The following is a 17219-nucleotide window of genomic DNA, read 5'->3' as shown; positions in this document are numbered from 1 at the left end:
AGCAGCACAGCTCTGCTTTTGACTGACTTCATCACAAGCCTGATGTATTGGTGGTATCCTTAAGCTCCAGCTTCCGAAATCCTAACACCATCTGAGAACTACCACGTTTTCTTTTAAAAGCAAGATCATAATTCTTACTGGTTCTAAGATAAATCGGATGGACAGCACAAGAGCCAGTAAGTTCCCAGTAAGCTTACCACAAGTAATTTTGCTTAAAGACACAAAGAGGGTGGTAGTTAAACCCTACACTAATGTCAGAAGGTCTGCACTATGATTTTGAACATATCAACAGTACTGAGCATTACAGAAAGAGCAAAGGCCTGGCTTTGAATCCATGCTCTTCTGAGTGTATGATGCAGCCAGAAGCTGTGATGCTATTCTTCAGGATGTTTTCCTTCCTAGGAAATGATAAGGAAAATGTTGGAAAATGTACCAAAGTCATTAGCAATGTTTTATTGAGAATGCCAGTTCACCTGGCTTTCCAAATTTCACCCAGTCCGGCAGTTTCTGTGTTCCCAAGATACAGGAGGAAAGGCACAAAGTTTTTTTTTCTGCATCCTCTTTCTGTAATCAGCAAAAAGTCAGACAAACATTTCTGGCCTCCTCCAGGAAGCATCCCTGATAAGTATAACATTTAGGCACTTAATGAGCAGCATTAATGCACACGCTGAAGTTCAAGGGTATTTTTAAGTGCTGTGCTCTGACTCTGAGTTGTAGAGTAGATGATTAAAGACAAATGACAAACATTTATGAAATTCTGGATTCATATATATATAAACTATGTAATCTGCAGGCTTGGGTTCACTTGGGGGAGGTTAATTAACCTCAATCCTATGTTGTTTTTCCTTGTCCAAAGCAATGTCACACTTTGTCTCTTTTTCTTCAACCCAGCGCACGAGAGACTACGAGCTAGAACCAAACTGCAGAGTGAGACCAGAGCTGCACAGGGGTGAAGTCCCATGCTCACACACCTGTGAATCATGTGGCCAGGGAAAGAAATGTCTGTGCCGTGTCACATCAGGATTACCTCCCCCTCTAACTAAACTCACATGCATATACCTGTAGATAATTAACAGTAAGGAAATAAAGAATGTGGATTCACCAAGGGTGGACAGGCAAGAAGTTGAAGATTCAGAGGTATTAGTACAGACTGGGGAAAAATATAAAAATTGTAAGAAACACTTTAAAAAATGGATCTAAATTATGTCAAGTATATGTGTGCCATTTCTTTCCTTATGCTTTCACATGCATTGCCGGCCTAGATAATAAATGGTTCAAGATGCCAAGCACATGTTTAGTTTGCTGATATTTTCAGTTCTGACTGTTTCAACATGTGCTGAACTTTTGGGTTAATGGTGTGACTGCTTGAGAATCTCAGTTGATATTCTCAAGGAACATTCATTTCTAGTCCTCCATCATGGAAATATGTTTGAAGGCTTGAACAGGGAAGTGATAAGCATTAGAAGAATATAGAAAGAACCTGAAATGTACTTTAATAATGCAATCCTATTTCATTATGAGGATTTGAGGCAATTGAAAAAACCATATATAAGTGTCTGAGATTGGCAGCACTGGTTTCTGTAGCTTAACAGTTCTAAATAATTTTTTCATTATTTGGGGAAGATGCTTTGCAGACAAAGTAACTTGTAAGGAAGAAGTGCAGAAAGAAGACTGAAATTTGCCTCACAGCCTGTCAATAGTTGACAAAATTGACATATCTTTTAATGAGTTATTCTGGCTAAATTTTCTAAAACTATGATTTTCATGGCTAAATTATAAAAGAAATAACATCACTTAAGTATCTCTGTTATTATATGAACTTGATTATAAAATTCCATATGTATTTGTTGGTGTGTAGATGTGTATGTGTTCTGTTTAACACAGTATTTTGATTGCCTTTTCTAATTTCTCACTTTGAGACTAACCTTATTTTCTCTAGGTTTGGTGGGTTTTGGTTGCCAGCTTTCTCCTTTTTCAGAATTGTAGCATTAGTTGCTTTTATTTCTTTATGTAAATGCTCCAGTCATTTAAAGTGTGGCTTCAAGCAGTCCTTTATGTCACTAAAAGAAATTAGCTAAATAGCACTGTTTAATTAATTTCAGGACCGCCTCTTTTTCGTCATGGAGTATGTAAATGGAGGAGACCTAATGTTTCAAATCCAACGCTCACGCAAATTTGACGAACCTCGATCCCGCTTTTATGCTGCAGAGGTCACATCAGCTCTCATGTTTCTTCACCAACATGGAGTCATCTACAGGTACTTTTTTTGATCAAAAATAAAGTATTCTTGGGGCTTCAGGATGGTTTTGGCTGAAATCCTCCATCTCTTAGCAACCAGTTTTGGATTAGTTGTTTGTTCTAATTTGCTTACACAGAACTTTTTTTTGGCTGTTTATCATTGAGAATGTTAACATTTGAATAGCCTCTGCAGCAGTCACCAGCTGTGTGTGCCAGTTTTGTGTTCTAGTCCAAATAAAGTGGGTTTGAAAAAGCTTGGCACAGTGCAACCCAGAGGTGACCTCTCTGCAGATCAGCGCAATCTCTGCACTTTCCTCCCTGTGCCATAGATTTCCTCTGGGTTTCTAACCCCCTGCCACTTCCTGAGTTTGTTTGTCTTAGTTGTCTCCAGTCCGATATGATCGGGATGGTCCTTTGCAATGCTTTGCTTATGCCCCTTCCTCTGGACTGTTTGGGTGAAGGCTTACTCACCAGCAGGAAGTGGCCCTTTGGAGACAGTTCTGATTTGCTTTCAAGTGCCCTGCATCTATTTAAACCTCCCTCACTGGCCCCAGTCTCTAATCTTCAACAACCATGCACACACACACAGAGAAAGTGCATATTGTTGTGCTGGGATGAAGAATGCATTTAGGGATAGGCTTTATTATTAAAACTGAGGATTCGCTTTGAAAAATTTCACCCTGATGTTAATGTGTTTATTAAATCCTTTATCTTGTCATTTCACACTTCCTCTCTGTTTTTATTTGTTTTTAGCAGCCTGTTATTACTTGAGATAAATTTGGGCTTTCAGAAGCAACATGCTTAACAGGTTTTGTAATATAAATCTGTCTTGTCTAGTAAAAACTCTGAGTTCTTCAGATCTAACTGAGCTCCATTTTTGCCCTTGATATTCCTACCCTCTTTCAGGTTATCAGTTTTGATTTGAGGTAGTCATCTCAGAGACAGGCAGTCGGAGATTTCGTGAGCCAAACCATTAATATAAGGATATGGAATTTGTCACATTTGTATAAAGACAGGTCTTGAGAGTACTAGAAATTGAGAAGGAAGTATTAAATTTTTAGTAACCAGGGTTGAGTGGTAAGTTCCATTAGAAGCAATTGGCTTTGCCACATACAAAGGGATTAATAGGCAAATTTCTCAAAGGCGTCTCCTTTCCAGAGACATAGCAAACAGCAGAACATCACAGCTTCTGAGGAAAGTAAATCTCTTTGAAAGTGCTCTTTTCATCAAAAATCTAGTTTTCTTTATAAAACTCTTTGCTAGCTGCAGCTCTTAATCTCCATCTTTTATTAACGCTGGTATGATGTTTGCATACTGGGTTGTACTTTTGGGCCTGACACTTCACATGAGTTTGTTTTCAAGTGCTGAAGATCCAACACATTTCTTACCTTTCCTGCCCATATCATATTTCCTATTCATTGCATTTATTTCCAAGGCTAGGTATTTGTACATTCACATAATAGAATGTGGCAACTTCAGAATTTGTAAGTATCTGTCATAAGGGAAACAGACAAGCTGGGCACTTTGAAAAGTGAAGGATTTTGAGGATTTGTCTCCATTAAATACTTGAGCTAATTTGCTTCTCCTGGAAACTTGGAGGTAGACACCTTGTAATTAGCAGTCCTTTCAATGACTTCTGTGAGCCAGCAGGAAAGAATTAGTATAAGATTACACCTCCCTGCTTTATATGAATGTGCATTCATTCAGGCCCCCATTCTTCACTGCTCCCAGCCCTCAACACAAATCCTCCTCTCTCTACTCTTCTTTCCTACCTCTTTTCCCTTGTCCTGCATGTAGCTTCTGCTGAGTGTTGGCTCCTGCCTGGATGCATTGAATCTCTTCATGCATATGTGTTCTTTCTGTAACTTCATGAGCAGAATGCTTCCATCACAGGAGAAATGTCATTCTGAGACAATGTTTCATAATTTAAACTTCACAGTGTGCTCACAACTTTTGATTCAGACACTATGCTGACATGTCTGACATGCATGATGGAGTATGACACTGAATTTGTAAATGGCTTGTTATGCTGAGTGTGTGATCAGAAGTCACATGAGAACATGAGTTGCAGGATGGAACCATAAACTATTGAAAACAACAGGAAGAAATTAAGAACAGATTGAGTTGTATTTAGTTTTGACACAGGCTTTTGGATCTTGACGCGGATATGTCTGTAAGCATAATTCATTTTCTTAACTGTGAGATACTAGGAGTTCAAATATTTGTAAAATGAATATCCCAGTTATGCTGTAAAATACAAGTAGAAGGAAGAAATTATTTTAAATTAATTAATGATAAGAAGATGTCAGAATTCATTCACAATGTGCCAGGCCTTGGGAGAATGCATTCATTCATGTCAAGCAGGCATAAGAATAGTTGTCTTGCACAGAACAGTTTCAGCCTAATTATTCTATGCCTCACTGCATTATTTACTACAATGTTAAAAATGCATTGGGATCAAGTCAGTCCTTTACATCTCCTAAGCTCTTATTAGCTGGCAAACAAGGAAAGAGAAGGGAAAGAAAAAAAAAGAAAATAAAACAAACTTTGCTCCTGAATAGCTACCAGTCATAACTACCTGACATGCCTTCAGATATTTTAATAAAGAATACTTGTCTTCTGTGTAATTATATTTCTAGAAAAAACATTGTGGTGTGAAATTAATGGTTATTCTCCAAAATGGGAAATGTTGCTTGTGTGGGCACTACTTCAAGGAAAGTGGGGAATATATAAATAAAATAAGATGTTTGATGGAAATGTAGGTTTCAAAATAGCTGCTATACCTTCTGATCTTTTTTCAGTCTTGTATGTGGAAGTATTTGTTTGGAGCTAAACAAAGTTATATTTTTGGAAGTAAATAACTAGCTTTAGCTCATGCTTTGGCTTGTTGGTTAGGTTTTTAGAAAGTGCTATGATGATACTAAATGATCATCTTTTATAATAACTGGTTTATCCTCATTTCCCCTGAAGTTCAAAGAGAAAGCCAGCTCCCTGTTTAGCAATAGAAATTATTCTCTGAGTTCACATCTTTGCAGCTAGCCCAACAGTTGTTCCCAGACTTGTCCAATTACCGGTGTGCTCACTGGAATTCCATATATCTTCCTTATGTTTATCCTCCTTATGCTTATTAAGTTGGAAATAAAGATGAACCTCACAATTTTTATATATAAAGATATTCCATTACTGAATGCATGTTTCATGAAAGATAAAATTCAGGATAATTTTTAGGGTGACATTTTTAAAGGTCTGGTGTTACTGTTGTGTCAAAAACACTTCAACAGCCTAATAAAAATATTTACATCATCCCTGCCACCTTCCCTCTCATCTGGCATTCAGCTATTCAGGCACATGTCAGACTGGGGCCTGATAATACAAGTAGAGTTAATCGGTTTCAATCCTGTTTTCTGGCACTTGTCCTTGTTTGTGTTATGCAATTGCAGTTGCACCACTTTGGAAAAATGTATCCAAGCTTCGGGAATTAAGGACTAGGAATCTCATTTTGATTTTTTTTTTGTGAGCTGGACTGGAGTTTGAACTTGGTGATGAAAGGTTGTGTGGACTATGTTCAGTGTCACCTGCCCCTGGAGTATGTTGTATTTTAAATCAGTTTTCATAATGTATTAATATATATTATGTTTATATAAAATGTGTTAGTATATATTCTCATGTAGGGAAAGTGCAACAAACTGTGTGTGTTAATTAACTGTGAGTTCTGTGCTCCCCTCTTGTAGTGAAATTCAACATTCCTGTGCTCTTTCTGCAGATTTATGTAAATGTGGCATATTCTTGTTTCACTTGGAGATGTTGGGCTGAGGTCAGGAGTATCTGGCTGGCTGGCTGCTCTCAGAGTAGGAGTTCAAGCGAGGTGACACGAGTGACCTGCTGTGTCCTGAAATACCTACAAAGAACTGTTGTCCCCCCAGGCAGGAAGGCCAGCACTAGAACAGGGTACCTCTTCAGGGACAGAAATGACAGTGTCCCTAGTTCATACATTATTTAGGAAATAACTGTGAGAGCTGTAAGCATTGTTTCAGTAGCTGTGTGTTTCTTGGTCTCTGTTATCCTCCAGAATCATTCAAGTGCTCTCTCTGGAGCATAAAAGAGAAAAAAAAATTAATGTATACAATTTCAGTTCACCTGAAAGGATGAAAAATACCTTAATTGGGAAATTAGTGTCACCTGATTTGGGTTGACTAACGTAGGGGCAAATATTTTGCTTTCAAGTGTAAGATCTGTGAGATGCTGCCTTCACATCATGCAGCACATGGCCACGATGGAGTCCTTATTCATAACTATGGGTTATTATGTGCCTCAGCAATATGAAGTAATAACCCAGCCTGTAACTTGCTGGAGCTTTCTAAGGCTCTCTACACTCTGTAATTAATGTGTTGGTCATGATGAAGGATTTATTAACGCTGAATTGAGGTAAATGTGGATGTAAATATGCTGATGCCAATCCTTGAGTACCTCCGGGCTTTTTCCGCACACATCTACCCTAGGAACTTGTTTGAACACTAACTGAATTTTTCCCCGGATAATCAGCTTTCCCAGCATTTTTCTTTATCAGGGCAGCACACACCAGTGTTTCAGAAAGAAGAACTACCTAAAATTAAAAGCACTTTCATTAGTGTGTTTTTATGTGAAATAGGAATATTTATTTATAAAGTGTGACTTCATTGGTGGTTGTGTGATTCAGTGCAGCCTTGGCAGAGTAATGAGGAGTTATATTTACGCTGATGAAAATGTTGCATGGTCAGTGGTTAACATGTTAAAAGTCATCATTCTCCCAATTTAACTTACTATGTTATTTCTGAGTGGCAGCAGCCAAATAAAATTCCCTTCCCCCCTATTTTTTTAAGCAAAACTAGATGTGGAGCATTTTGATTTAAGCATATAAAGATCATCTTATTACAACTCTGAATAGTTAAAAGTTAAATTGGTGCTTTAGCTGTGATCCATGGAAGAGAGCAAGACCTTGTACCCTCACCTGGCATATTCACACCTAGGCATAGGAATATAGTGAACACATGGTCCTCTCCACATAAGCTGCCTGTTGCAGCAGTCGGCTACAGAGAAGTCACAGTTTGCTTCTGGCTCAAGTGAGCAAAAAACTATTTCCGTCACCTTCAGTAAAAATAGGAAGTGAGGAGTGAATTGTGCAGGTTGGTGTGGAGTCCCAGTGTCTCCAGGGACTGCTGCCCAAGCCACGCCACCTGACCAGTGCTCCTGGCCGGCTTTGAGCCCTGGACTACATCCACACTGTCTCTGCTCTGCCTGCTCTAGTTTCTAAAACTGAGCATGAGCTCCAACGGGATTTTAGTCAGTGGCCTCCTGCCCTCTTTGCACTTTTTCTCGCTGGATCTAGGCAGATCAACAGTCATGAAATGCATAAATAAGCAGGATGTCTTCCCCGCAGGAAAAGGCAGTGGGCCGGGGTGGAGAGGAGCGGAGCTGAGGGAGATGGGAAGCAGGAAGGAGCGTTGGTTCCCAGGCTTCTGGCATTCGGACCGAGGGAGTCCACCCTGCCATCTGCCCAGCTTATGTATTGTGCTAAGGGCTCTGTCGTATAGGAGAGCCTTTGACAAGGTTTCCAGCTGTGGAAGGATGAGTAAAGGCTGTGGGAATAGGATATGAGCCACATGGTCTTGCCAACAGTAGAATGCCTTTTAAATTTCTCCTGGGTTTGGAACATAAAAAAGTCCTTAGTTGGCTGGTGCGTGGGAGTTGGGTCTGTGGGGAGGCAGTGCTGGGCAGTTAATATTTAGAAGCACCATTGCCCTTATTTGGGGAATGACAAGGTACTTCCAGGGGGAGTTCTTGGTAGCGAGGTCAGCATTGTTTTTTTTGCTTCGTGTTTATTTGGTGCAAGATTTTCTTGTTTAATGACCGTTTGTATAGTGCTGTATTGTGTAAATAAAGCTATGACCTTTACCTTCTGATAACAGTATAGGAGTGAGTTAATGTTAAATGAGAGTGAGCAGGGAGTGGGAATCTGCCAGGGTTAATGCCAAGTTTACATTCCTCTGAGGGCAGCCATGTTCCGGTACCCTCAATAGAAAGGGCAACAGTACCTCTCAACAGATAATAGCAGTGAAATGTTACAGGACATATTTGTATTTATTTCTGGGTGAATGTCACTGATTTTAGATGATTGATGTTTGTGTCTTTATTTTATAACAGGAAGAAATGTGCGTTATCTCTCAGCATTTGATAAGAAGATTTTAACTCAGAGAAACATACACAAAATAAAAATCCAGTAGAGCTGCAGCACATGTGAAACTGAACTGTACTGATACAGAACAAACCCATTAGTTTTCCTAAACTGAGACACAGGGCTGTTTCTGCAGAATCAGGTACACTAGCTCCAAACAAAATCATACTCTGCAAACAATTTTCTAACAGCAGAAAGAGAATTTTAGATTTTTAATGCATTTCTGTGTCACAATGCATTAAAAATCTAAAGATGCTTCCTACATGTAATTCTGCTGCTAAGAGACAAAACTTAGGATTGAATTTTACTGTGCCTTTCAGTCATGTTTGTCTTCAAACAAGGAAAAATATTTCTATAACCCAGTTGCAGTGGTGTTGAAACTATTACGGGTGAAGCTTTGCCTTTTTCATCCTATTGAATGCATCTACTGAAGTTTCATTATAATGGGGGAGAGAAGTGCACAGCAAATGTGGTTCTGAGGTGGTAGGCTTTTAACAAAGATTTTGTTGTGCTCTTGAGATGCTTCACGCAACAAAGAATCACTGAATAATGGAACTGTAGAATCACTTGGGATGGAAGGAATCTTAAAGATCTAGTTTCAACACCTCCCACTAGACCAGGTTGCTCAGAACCCCATCCAACCTGGCCATAAACACTTCCAAGGATGAGGCATCCACAGTTTCATTGGGCAACCCATTCCAGTGACTCACTGCCTTCAGTGGCAGTGAGTAAAGAATTTCTTCTTAATATCTAAAAATACTGTCAGTTTGAATCCATTCCCCCTTGTCCTGTCACTACATGCTCTTGTAAATAATCCCCCTCCATCTTTCTTGTAGGCTCCCTTCGGGTACTGGAAAGCCAGAGTCATGTCATTCTGAAGCCTTCTCTTTTCCAGGCTGCACAGTCCCAATTCTCTCAACCTTTTCTCACAGGAGAAGTGCTCCATGCCTCTAATTATCTTTGTGGCCCTCCTCTGGGCTCTCTCCAATAGGTCCATGTCTTCTGGAGACAAGAGCTGGATGCAGCACTGCAGGTGGGGTCTCACCAGACGGGAGGAAAGAGACAAAATCTCCCTGGTCCTGCTGCCCACAGTGCTTTGGGTGCAGCCCAGGATACAATCCACATTCTGGGCTGTAAAGTTGGGAAGTAGTGTAAAGTGTTATATGAAAACAAATAAGGAACTTTATTTAGTTGGGGAGTTTTTAATAGTAATGTCAAAAATGCTGAACAGCCTTAAAAGAGAATTTGAATTATGCCCTTCAGTAAAGACATTTGCATACAGCTTCTATTTTTTTGGCCAGAACCTTGCTACTTTTGGCTCAATGTTTACATTTATTCTCTTTGCCCATCTTCCCACTCCCTCTTTTATCCACCTCTTTGTTATATAAGAGCTTATCACTTAGATGCTGCAGCAGCAAACATTCCTGCATGCAGGTCGCTCCTCAAAGGCTGATTTTGATTGTGAGACTGTTCATATGCATGATATCTGCAGCTTCTTGTATGAGTTGGGACCTTGGTTTGACTTCTTAGATAGAAAACATGTTTATTTTAAAAGAGCAAATCATCACATTTGAGAAGCCACTGTTATTAAAAACTGTATGTTCTTTTGCTTAAAACTGCAAAATGAAAATTTAGCCAAAATCCAAAAGCTGGCATAACTGAGTTATCACTGAATCCTTTGAAAATTTTAGCTGACAACTTATGCTCCAATGGAAGGAAGCAGAAATAATATTATTCACTAGAAAGTTAACTAAATAGGCCTAAAAAGCTAAAACAGAGAAAATACAGCCAGTAAGAGCACCAGCATTTCGGGGAGTTCACCAAAGTCTCTTTTGCTACCAGAATAAATAGTGGTAGGATTACATCAGAAAGACCTTGGACAGGCAAGGTGCAGTCTAACCAAGGGAATCAGAAAGTGGAACAAAATGGCTCTGGTGGCCCTGAGAGTGCTAAAAATGAGCAGAAAGGGGAGGGGTAACAAGGCCAGAGAGATAATAAATCCCTTCTTGTGCCAAGAGAATGTGCAGTAATGCATGCCACTCTCCTTGGCTGCCACAGTGTCACAGAGCCTGAACAAGCAGCTCCCCAGAGCAGCAGACAGTAGGAGAAATAATCACAAGTAGGAGTCTTCCTCATCTCAGCAGCACTGAGTACATGTGGAGGAGGCAGAAGTGGAGCAGGAATAGCAGGGTTGCCAAGGGCAACTTTTACCAAGATGGGAGATTGTGTAGTCTCTGCACTGTTATATGCCCAGCAGTGGATGGCTCCAGGAACAGACAATTTACTCCCACCACCAAGTTGAGTTTCAGTCCCCCAAGACCACTTATGATGGGGGTACAATATTTTAGATTCAAAAACATTTCTACAGTAACATCCAACTTTTGAGAAGAGAGGCTTATGAGAAGCCCAAGCAGCACCTCTCACAAAGTACATACCCCATGAGTCTCCACTTCTTGCTTCCTGCTTAAAGAATTTGTTTCCAGTAGTCAGTCTTACAGAACAGCAAAGAGAGACTGCAAATAAATGGGAGAGGCCAGAAATAATGGTGGCACTGATATATGTGTGCTTTTTTCCTCCAAGCTGCCATTTCCTTCTCCTGATGTATGGAAGATACAGAAAATGTCGCTCTGCCAAATGCAAACAGTACATGCAGTTGTGTGCTTTTTTTTTTTCATGTAGATTTGACAGTGGCAGTCATAAAACTATTCTTCACAAGGTATTCCAGTATTAAAGCATGTGATTGCCCTTTCAAGGGAAGGGAAGGATGGGATGGCAGCAGCAGGTTGCCAGTATAGCAGTCACTATGGGTGCACTTTGGTATGAAACTGAGTAATACAGAAGCAGTACCAAAAAATTAACTGAGGAAAACTTGGTCACTAATAACCTGAACAGAGGAACTTTATATGTTCAAAACATGGAATATAAAGCATAAAATTAAATGGTTACAAATAAACATCATTATAGCACTTCACCAGGTATTTACTTGATTTATTATAGGGTTTCCAAGGGAGATCCTGAGGTCTACTAAGACCCATTTTAAAAAATGCCTAAATATATTCTAACACAAATAATGAGTCAGATGGAGTTGCTATGGTCAGTTAAGTGTGTAATGGATATTTAAAAGCTTTCAAACATCAATAAATCTGGAAGAGCTCTAACAGAGTACTTGTAGAACAAAAATAATTGGCACTTAAGAAACTGCCTGAGTGTGTATCTGTGTAAACTTAACTACCACTGAGAGGACAGCAAGTGTTTATGGTACTGTATACTGAGGATATAAAAGGAATACCAAATGCCTGCCAGTTCATTTGCTGATAATCTGTAATGAGTCCAGAGAGGCCATAACTATTATCAAGAAGCTCTAATTCTCATTTATATGAAAGTCTTTAAATATCTGCTAGCATAAAAGGATCCTCAGGTTGTGCATGAGGAAAGTACAGAGCAGCTCAGCAGTATATATGCCTTGCACAAGGCTAAAGGTATCTGCTGCAAGCTTGTTGAAGCTGCCTCTGCTAAAACACTGCAAGTTAATTTCCACAGACACTGAGTGAAAAATGTCCCAAGCAGAGCAGAAAGAAACCCTTCAGATGACCCTGGTTTTTAGGCAGGTTCTGTTTTCACCTTTTGAAAATTCACGAAAGAAAAAGAAGGAAATATTTTGCCAGCTCCAGATCTGAGCTAGTGGTGCGTTTGCACGCAAAGTAGGGCAAAAGTTTGGGGTTTCTGTGGATGTCCCAAGAGGAAGAGGATTTCACCATAATTTCTAAAACATCTGCGGATTGAGTAGTTGTTTTGTCCATGAGCAAGAGGGCTTGAAGAAATTTTGAAACAGCATCCTGAAAATTCTCTGTGTAGTAATAACAACAAAACATTAACTGGTGTTAGTGAGCTATAGCTTATAAAGCCAGAGACAATTCAATGACAAATCTGGTATAAGTCATTACCACTACAGACTTTTCTCCCCTGGCTCAGATATGTGTGCTCTTAGTTAGGGCAAAGTAATATAAATCAAATCCAAGACAGATTACACTAAAATCAAAAATTGTGCCCATAACACATATATAATAATAGGGTTTGGTTTTTACAGACCTTATGTAATAGAATCCATTTAAAAAGCAGTCAAACATAGTTACATTTGCCTAATTACAGCATCAGAATTGTGGAGGTAGGAAGACAGTGGAAGGATTTGTGTCTGAGGCTGAGTGGGCAGTAAAGGATGAAAGGGTGGAATGGTATCATTGCTAATGGAGTATTTTGTGTCATCGTTTAATGAGTCTGAGTTGAGAATCACAGTGCCCCTTAATATTTTTTTGCTACACTAGCAAGTCTTAATACTATACAATACTATAAACTGTCTACAGAAAGTAGAAACTAATACCCTCATTTATTTCAGGGTTGGGCAATGGTAAGTTTAATATATCATATTAGAGATATGGTACAGCTTCTGCAACTTCTCTCCCATTCTGTTTGAAAAGCTTTGGATAATCTTTCTCAGAGGTTTGTTTGTTCATGCGTTTTTATTTGGAATTCAAAATGTGATAATAGATAATAAAAGTATGTTTTAAATATGACTATGACATGACATGGGAGTAGAGAAGCCACCATCTGGTGTATAAGTGACTGTTTCTTTAAAAATCTCTGATTTGTGGTAAAACCTCTTTCCAACACCAGAAGAAAAGCAATTTTACAATGGAATTAAATTATACTCAGTGTGCTCAGTTTAAGACTGTCAGAAGGATGCAAAGAGACTTTATTGTGCATTATAATTTAATTAGACTTTATGTGTAAGCTGTATAATTAGGTTCCTTGCTAGTCTTTGCCCACATAACTATCTGGGAGCTTTATGGGATAATTTCTGTTCTTGTCAGAACATAAAGTCTGGTTAGCAGGTCTCAGAAGAGGCTGGGCATGCAGAAGTTACAAAGATAATTCCCCAGGCCCAAAATAGTTTTTTCATGTTCACAAAATTGTTCAAGCACAGCCTACACTGACCAATAGTTAATATTATAATCCTACTGAAGTTAATATTTACATGCATTGACTACCCAGTAAGTAGCAAATTTTAGAGATTAAATCACATTTTAGCCTCTCAAATGTTTATTCAGAAGTACCTCTGTCTTGCATTTGGGCTGGACTGTTGGCTTCTCTTGGTAGTCTGTCTTCACAGCTGAAGGTAAATTGCAGTAGCAATTTTTATTTCACATGAATGACTCATGATTCATCTTTCCATTGCATTCATATTAATTAAAAATCTTGAGGTGCCTTGTATAAGTAGATTTTAAGTGGTTACATTATAAGTTGGCACTACGGCCAAAGTAGCTTTCCCAGGTACATTTTCTGGAGGAGATGGGGGAAGGCTGCAGGAGCTACATTGGAAATGTGCTGGAGCTGAAACTTCCTGCACATGAAAAGATTGTCTACAAATGTTTGTGGAGCTTCCTGGCAGAGACTGGGGGGAAAGTAATTTGATTTTGCTACACGAATGTAATTTTAAAATAGTATAAGATATAGTTCTGTGCATTAACATACATAGCCCTTTTAAATTACATATCAAAGCAAGAATTGGATTTTGAACCATCAAATTCTATGACCTCTGTCTGTAAGCAGTATTAGGAGTTAATTTCATGCATAGATCAACATATAAGAGCAACCAACTCCCATTTTTTCAGATGTCTTCTTCATGCTTTACAGACAAATAATATTCTTCTTAATTTTGCCAGAATGCCTCCGCTGCAGTGATCTTCCATCAAACATAATAGAAAGTTGTTAACTCTACAGAATTTTGGAACAGACAAATCTCTTTGTATAATAGAATGCATTTGGAAAATTAAAGGACAAAATAAATTTCACTCACAGATTTTACAAGAATTGCTGCAGAAATCTGTTAAACTGCTGTTTACTGCGGCTGTTTTGATCCCAAATAAACACAGCACGCCTAGAAAAGGTTGTAAATGAAAAGCCTACATACCCTTCCCATGTTCAGACCACGTGATAGGTTAAAAACATGTTAAGGCATGCAAACTATGCTACTGAAATCAGAATAGAAGCAAAAATTACTAAAATCTTTCTTCTACTTATTCCATATAAGTAAACATTTTGTTGGAAGCAACATTCTTGCTTTGTTACATCATTTCATTTATGCTATATAATTTATTTAGTCCTTTCTGTGTAGTATTACAGGCACCACTCTGTGGAAATGCTTTCCATAAAAAGACCAAAGTGAGGCTGGAAAAAATCAGTGTCTGTACAAAAGTTCACTGCAGAGTTTTTCTGTTCTGAATAAGAAAGCATTTTTCTCCATGGAAACATGATATGGAGCTTAACAGGAGTCTGCTTACTGCTGGGAGCTGTGTTTGTTCCCTGCTAAGGACACCCTTGGGAGCATAGGGAAGAGGATTCTTTTCAATTGGTTTAATTTATAAAAAGAAACTATTTATGTAAAAGCCTTTAGCAACCCTTCTCCTTTACACTTTCTGGGCTTCATAAAGGTGCAGAGGGCATTGGCTAGTTCAGAAAAGGCACTGAAATGTTGGCTTATGCTGGTGCATTAATGGCTTCCTCAGGATTTGTTCCCAGTCACCTGTGTTTGGCCATTTTATTGTATGTCCTGTCTTGTGGTTGCCAGACTAATATATATATTTTTTTTTTTTTAAACATCTTCCTTAAATTTTGTGGAGTGTGTATATGGTGTTTGTTCAAAGGAATGAAAGAAAAAGAAGACCAAGTCAAGTTATAGCATAGATTCCCTACATTGCTGTGTTTTCATTTTCCCCTGAATCTAATAGTGGTTCTATCTATTCCAGATAGAAGCACAAAATAGGCATAAAAGATTAGTGCTAGCTTTTACCAGCAGATTGTAATATTTTACAAGCTTCATCTTTGCTGTGTGTTCTCATCTTGGAGTATGCTGACAGTCTGGTTCCTTCACTGAGAAATGGCCATTTCTTTTCATTAGTTTTCTTTCAATAAACAACCTTATTGGAATTAAGAAGATCATCTGTATTAGCACTGAATAAACTTCATTGCTTGCATCTGTGTTTAGAAGATAGATAATAAGGTTGCTCTTAGTCTTATTGCAGTGTTAAGGCAACCTGGACCAAAGCACAAGTTTTCTTTGTAACTGTTGGGAGTCATAAAATGATAATATATCAAGTGGGAGGGAGACCCAGGGATCAGTATCCAAATTTCTTGGTAAAAGTACTGTCCAGACAAGATGGCTCAGCACTTTCTCCAGCTGAATCTTAAGAGTGTCTGATACTGGGGGATCGTGCACTTCACCAGGGACATAGTTTCAATTCCAGATATTCCCCCTTGTGAAAAATTTTCTTCTCGTGTCTAATTGGAATCGCTCCAGGAATAGTGTATGGTCTTCTTTTTTCTGTGTGATTTCTCCAAAAAAGTGAGTATCTAACTTGTTTGTTCCTTTTAAATATTGGAACATGGTGATAAGGTCTACCTTGAGCCTTCTTTTCTGAAGGCTGAACAACCCAGTTCTCTCGGCCTTTCATCATATGGCAGGATTCTCAGTCCTTTGGTCATCCTTTTAGTGATGCCCTTGTTAGTGCAGCCCAATGTCCTATTTGCTTTCTGTGCTGCAGCAGCACATTGTTCACTCACACTGAGCGTGGTGTCCGCCAGGACCACCAGATCTCTTTCCACAGAGCTTCTCCCTTGCTGGGTAGATACTGGTTTATGCTCCCCTCCTGGATTATGTTTCCCCAGGTGCAAGACCTTGCACTTGGTTTGTTGAGTTTTGTAATGTCAGCTCACTCTTCCAGACTATCCAGGTCTTCCTTCAGGGTGGTTCTCTTTCCAATGTGTCCACTTCCCCACTCAGTTTGGTGTTGACATCAGTCTTCATCAGGATACACTTGATCCCATCATGCAGATCACTTGCAAAAATATTTAACAGCCTGGAGACCAGGATTGGTCCCTGGGGCACCTCACTTGTGACAAGCTGCCAGTTGTGCAAGGAAATATTTACCACTACTCTGGGTGTGTCCTGCCAGCCAGTTCCCCATGAGCCTCATGGACTTATCCAGGCTGTAGCACATCAGTTTCTCTAGGAAGAAGCTGTGAGAATCCATGTTCAAAGCCTTGGTGAAATGAAGGTTGATGATGTCCACCACTCGCCCCACTTCAGCTGAGCAGATTACTTTGTCAATGAATGCCATCAGGTTTGTCACATACAATTTGCCTTTGGCTAATCCATTATGGCGTTTCCCAATCATGTGCTTCATCTGACTTTTGATAGCCCCAGGAGGATTTGTTCCGTAACTTTCCCAGGACCTGAAAGTTAAGACTGATGAGCCTGTTGTTTTCTGTATCCTCCTTTTACCCCTTCTTGTAGATGGGGTTGACATTAGACTTCTTCTCATCTTCTGGGATCTCCTTGACTTCTCAAAGATTATGGAGAGCAGCTTTGCAGTGATGTCAGCCAGCTTCCTTGATACCCTCTGGTGGATATTGTCAGGGCCCAGTGATTTGTAGGGGTCAAGCTCCTATAATACTTTATAAACCAACTCCTCCTTCACTGACAGTGAGGGGGTGTTTTCATCAACATGGATTCTTGATCCCAAGCCCAGGCACCCAACAGTGTTGGTGAAGACAGAGCTGAAGAAAGTTTTTGGAAGTGCTGCATTTTCATTGTTGATGACTAATTAACCTCACCCGTTTAACAGTAGGACAATTTTTAGCTTCTATTTCTGCTTGTTCTTTAGGTACCTGAAGAACCCTTTCTTGTGTTTTTTGACATCTCTGTCCAGTTTCA

General features: G+C 39.3%; 1 protein-coding gene across 2 annotated transcripts in view; it reads left to right on the top strand.

Moving 5' to 3' along the window:
* The window catches only part of PRKCE (protein kinase C epsilon), a 288247-nt gene that overhangs the window by 230267 nt on the left and 40761 nt on the right, over positions 1–17219 (top strand). For both annotated transcript variants that reach the window (XM_063152058.1, XM_063152060.1), the window contains exon 11: positions 2103–2257. In XM_063152058.1, the coding sequence (XP_063008128.1) occupies positions 2103–2257 (155 nt within the window). The remainder of the gene's footprint in view (positions 1–2102; positions 2258–17219) is intronic.

The sequence above is a fragment of the Melospiza melodia genome, chromosome 3 (genome assembly GCF_035770615.1).
Source record: "Melospiza melodia melodia isolate bMelMel2 chromosome 3, bMelMel2.pri, whole genome shotgun sequence".
NCBI classification, from domain to species: Eukaryota; Metazoa; Chordata; class Aves; order Passeriformes; family Passerellidae; genus Melospiza; species Melospiza melodia.
This window is presented reverse-complemented; position numbering and strand designations above follow the sequence as displayed.